The sequence below is a fragment of the Plasmopara halstedii genome, assembly GCF_900000015.1.
Source record: "Plasmopara halstedii genome assembly, contig: Scaffold_614, whole genome shotgun sequence".
In the NCBI taxonomy this organism is placed as follows: Eukaryota; Oomycota; class Peronosporomycetes; order Peronosporales; family Peronosporaceae; genus Plasmopara; species Plasmopara halstedii.
The window spans coordinates 2099791-2103678 of record NW_020187532.1 but is presented as its reverse complement, the minus strand read 5'-3'; the positions used below and the strand labels follow the sequence as shown (position 1 = coordinate 2103678).

Here is a 3888-nt window from a genome sequence, read left to right as displayed (position 1 = left end):
TATCTCGATAACTCTAAATGGTTGATTAGTATCATTTGGTTCTGGGTCGTCTCATATAATTTGGATCCAAGTTTCAACATTATAATTGGTGAGAAATGAATGGATACGATGACCACGCGGATCGACAACTCTGCGGTCATCAAGCAGATTGAGCGGGAAAAATTTGGCTACCGAGAAACACGTAAATGTGCGACTCAATAGCTGATTCGTCAGCACGTTCTCGCATCAAGTAAGACTAATTATCTTGGGTCGACAGTATGTAGACTGACATATTGACCAACGCGTTTACAAATTTATATATTATCGAAATTGAAGATGCTTAATCTAATATGTGGACGAGAACGATATTCACATATAATAGATAACTAAATCTAGTTGTCATACTCGAATTTGGATAGTTGGGAGAAACGAATTGAATACCAAATGCGGGGAACAAAGGCGATCGATTGTCAGTTTCATCTATGTCGTAAAAACACGTCTGAAAGATTTATTATTAGTGCGATATTTATGCTTCCAAACATTCACACGTATCATTTCACCTCAATACTTGAGGATAGCAACATGACTTTTCTACTGAGATTTTGTATCAGGATTTGCTGCGATTACTGTTCGTAGCAGTTCTGAGAAGCAGTCAAGATCTCGTGGTATGACATCGTAGCATTCTTATGATCACATTGACCGAGATCAAAGTTTTTGAGACGTTGTATGTTCTGTGTCCAAAACTTTTGTTTACTATAATCTGTTATTGTCTCATATGAAAAAGCGTATGTAGAATAAAACCAAATAAATTCGTCCATTGTGACACATATCTAGACTTTTCAGAAGTGCAAGTAGCGTACTGTACATATGACGAATGGGCTCTACTGTAAGTATGCAGCCAATTCGAAAGACGTGCACAAAAACGAAGCAAAATGTGGTGCACCTTGGCTATATTTGAGCTAAATACTATACTTCTTCATCTCCCATTTCGCCCAAAGTAGCTGCAAAGATGCCGAAGTAGTTATATCGCTCTGATCTTGATTCATATGGGTACCCAACATTTAAAATGTATCATGTAACTGTGTGAGTAACTTTCTATCCGCTATTTCCTCAACACTTTTTTTGGAACGTTATCACGATAAGAATATTCTGCGATGTTTCATTTACGATAACACTGACACGTGCGAGGTCCCAGCAATGCATCGCTGGAGGTCGCCTGTTATTTTTCCTTCGGAGAGATCTGTTACTAACGACGCGCGTGTGGTGGAGCTTGAAAGCGATCTTCTTTACGAAGAACCAACTTTACGCCTACGGTTGGGCGAGCCGCCACGTACTCAGCTTTGGGACGCCATAATGCGCGGGCTCAACGCCTCCGGGCCGTCATGTGGCACATATGTGCGGATAGCTACTCCTCAACTAGTGATGCGACACATGGATGGAATGCACGATGACTCCGATGACGATTCTTTATTGTTAGGGATCATGAAACACTCCAAGTCGAATAGTGAGCGCGGCCGTGCGTACCGTGCTCGACGCAAGAAATATGAGGACGATCTGGTGGATTTTGTAAATTCGCTGCATCAGGAAGTCGCCGACCTTGATTTTTTGTGTAATATTCGCGCGAATAAGGCGCTGCATAGTCGCAACAGTCTGGACGGCTCTCTCGTGCGCTTAGTTAGCGAGTACTTTGCATTGTTCGAGCGAGGCATGCCCTCGATTTATAGCCTTGGTCAAAAGCGACCGGCGCTCCTCATGAGCGAATCTATTGACAGCTCGAACGACTCGTTTGAAAGGAAGCAATTGTCGTTTCTTGAGTGTGCTATGGACGCAACGATGCAGTTTGGAGACACAAGTGGCACTGAAGCACTAATAGACCAATGGAGACGATATACGAGTTATCACGCTAGTATTAATGTCGTTGTTGTCGGCGTCCAAGTGTCTGGAGAAGAAGACAACCCACTTGTGACGGTGCGCTCAGATTTGCATGTCGTGTTTTCTCAAGCTACATTTAAAAATGTTTTTCCATATGCCGCTGGCAACAAGGAGTTGGAGAGTAAATTTATCGGTCGTGAGATTGTCTATAATGGAGTGAATCGCTTTCAGTTTTCACCAACAGGTCGCATATCAGTATATGACTCTAATGTGTCCTTTGTGGAATCATTAGTACAAGCTGGAGCCACTGTCTCGGACATCGTGTTGATGATGCAGCAGGCTCGAATAGTCGATGAGTGCAAACTCGGAGATACTGACGCAAGCAACACCAGGGTTCAACAACCTGTTCAGGCTCATCAAGATCCAGTTACTCTAACAAAAAACGACAGTTTTGTTGGCGATGAAAATGGTACTCGTAATGCTGACAGCTTTAGTACCAACTCGAAGGATGATAACCAAGTTGCTCAGAAGCGATGTCGCATCGACATCGATTATCTCTTATCATAGCGAGCGATATCATGTACATCTATTTCATCATCTAAGTGTACCCAGCTGTCTACGATAATACCGTTTATATATTGATAAATAATGTGAAATTAGAATATCAGATAAAGATTTATAATTCGATTCCTCTCGATCAGTATTCCACTTATACTGAGGCAGCTTAAACGTACTCGCTTGTGTAGCACGTGGTTGCCGTGATAGCAGCAATGACTCCATAAGTCACCAAAGACAGCGACAAGGTTGATGCACCGGATGTGGAGGGCAATGACGAAGAGTTCCCACTGTTTCCAAACGTGGATGCTGAGCTAGAAGACTCGCTCTCACTTCCAGAAGAGCTAACAGAATCAGTCTCATTCCCAGTCTTTCCATCAAGAAAGTCACTGATCAACCTTCCATACGTCACGGTGGTCCCATTTATCTGAATGGTGCATTGCGTGTTGATATTGGTGTAGCCGTTGATGAGGTTGATGAGAATATTACAACCTTTGTCGCTCTGCTGAATTTCAAGTGCTGTCTCCTTCGACGGGAATTCCGTGATTGCAAACATGTCAATTCCAGAGTCTTCACTGCACTTTATTTGCGCAGGATCCAGTTTTGCTTTGATAGTTGAATTAGACAACAAAGTGTTTTTTATACTTTTCAGATCGCACTGAGTAGCTGAGACGGCAAGACTGACTGCACCAGCGACTGCAAAACCCGACAAAAGAACACTCTTCATGATGTTGTCGTGACAAGCTTAGAGCAATCTGATATACCACTAGATGAGATAATGAGTAATGGATTTATAAACCCGAGCATTTTCGAGCGTGTCTGACTACTGTATATAAATGTAACAAAAGTAGCGGCTCTTATGTGAGACGCTACTGTTGGAAAGCTGCAACTGCTGCTCTTATCAACTCAAGAATAGGCGTCTTAAATAATTTTTCAGACGCCTATTCTTGAGTTGATCACCTCGATGGTGTGGGATTGTGTTGAGCTTAAAAAAGCCAATAAGTGTGCTATTCAATTCAGGTTATTTTGATATGCGCTGTCGTTATATTTAATCAAGGTTTTGACATGAGTTACTGCAATAATTGAGACGATACAATGCCTTTTCACTTCTGAGATAGTTTATCCTACTCACTTGCAACATGATCTAAATGCATTAAAAACGTTAACTTGTTGCGCCTAATCAAACTGATTTGTTCATCGCGAGGTCTTTGGTCTCTCACACGGGTATCTCTGCGACCGCAGCAGCTCAGGGTCATAGCTAGAGCTCAGCTCATGACCCTTCGGCTTTCCTGGCTATAGTCGAGAAGTGCGGGGCGTACGACGACGCGGAACGTTGTGATACTCTGACCATAATGGTTTATGACGTGTGAGCGGTCTTGCCGAAATAACACTTCAAACTCCCGTCAGTTCTTGAAGTCGGAGTATTTCCGCCACTTTACAAGATACTCAGTTTGACCCTGTCGACAACGTCGAACCACAAGA

The 3888-nt window shown here is 42.7% G+C and overlaps 2 protein-coding genes across 2 annotated transcripts; one reads left to right on the top strand and one right to left on the bottom strand.

The window, feature by feature from the left end:
* Nucleotides 1-1176: 1176 nt before the first annotated feature.
* Nucleotides 1177-2418, top strand: PHALS_12417 (uncharacterized protein; the record flags this gene model as incomplete). Its single annotated transcript, XM_024727958.1, has 1 exon — nt 1177-2418. One exon carries the CDS (start codon nt 1177-1179, stop codon nt 2416-2418), a length of 1242 nt encoding a protein of 413 aa, XP_024578483.1.
* A 157-nt stretch (nt 2419-2575) lies between these two features.
* On the bottom strand, nt 2576-3133 carry PHALS_12416 (Elicitin; the record flags this gene model as incomplete). The annotated part of the gene is made up of 1 exon (XM_024727957.1): nt 2576-3133. One exon carries the CDS (start codon nt 3131-3133, stop codon nt 2576-2578), a length of 558 nt encoding a protein of 185 aa, XP_024578482.1.
* Between the last annotated feature and the right edge of the window lie 755 nt (nt 3134-3888).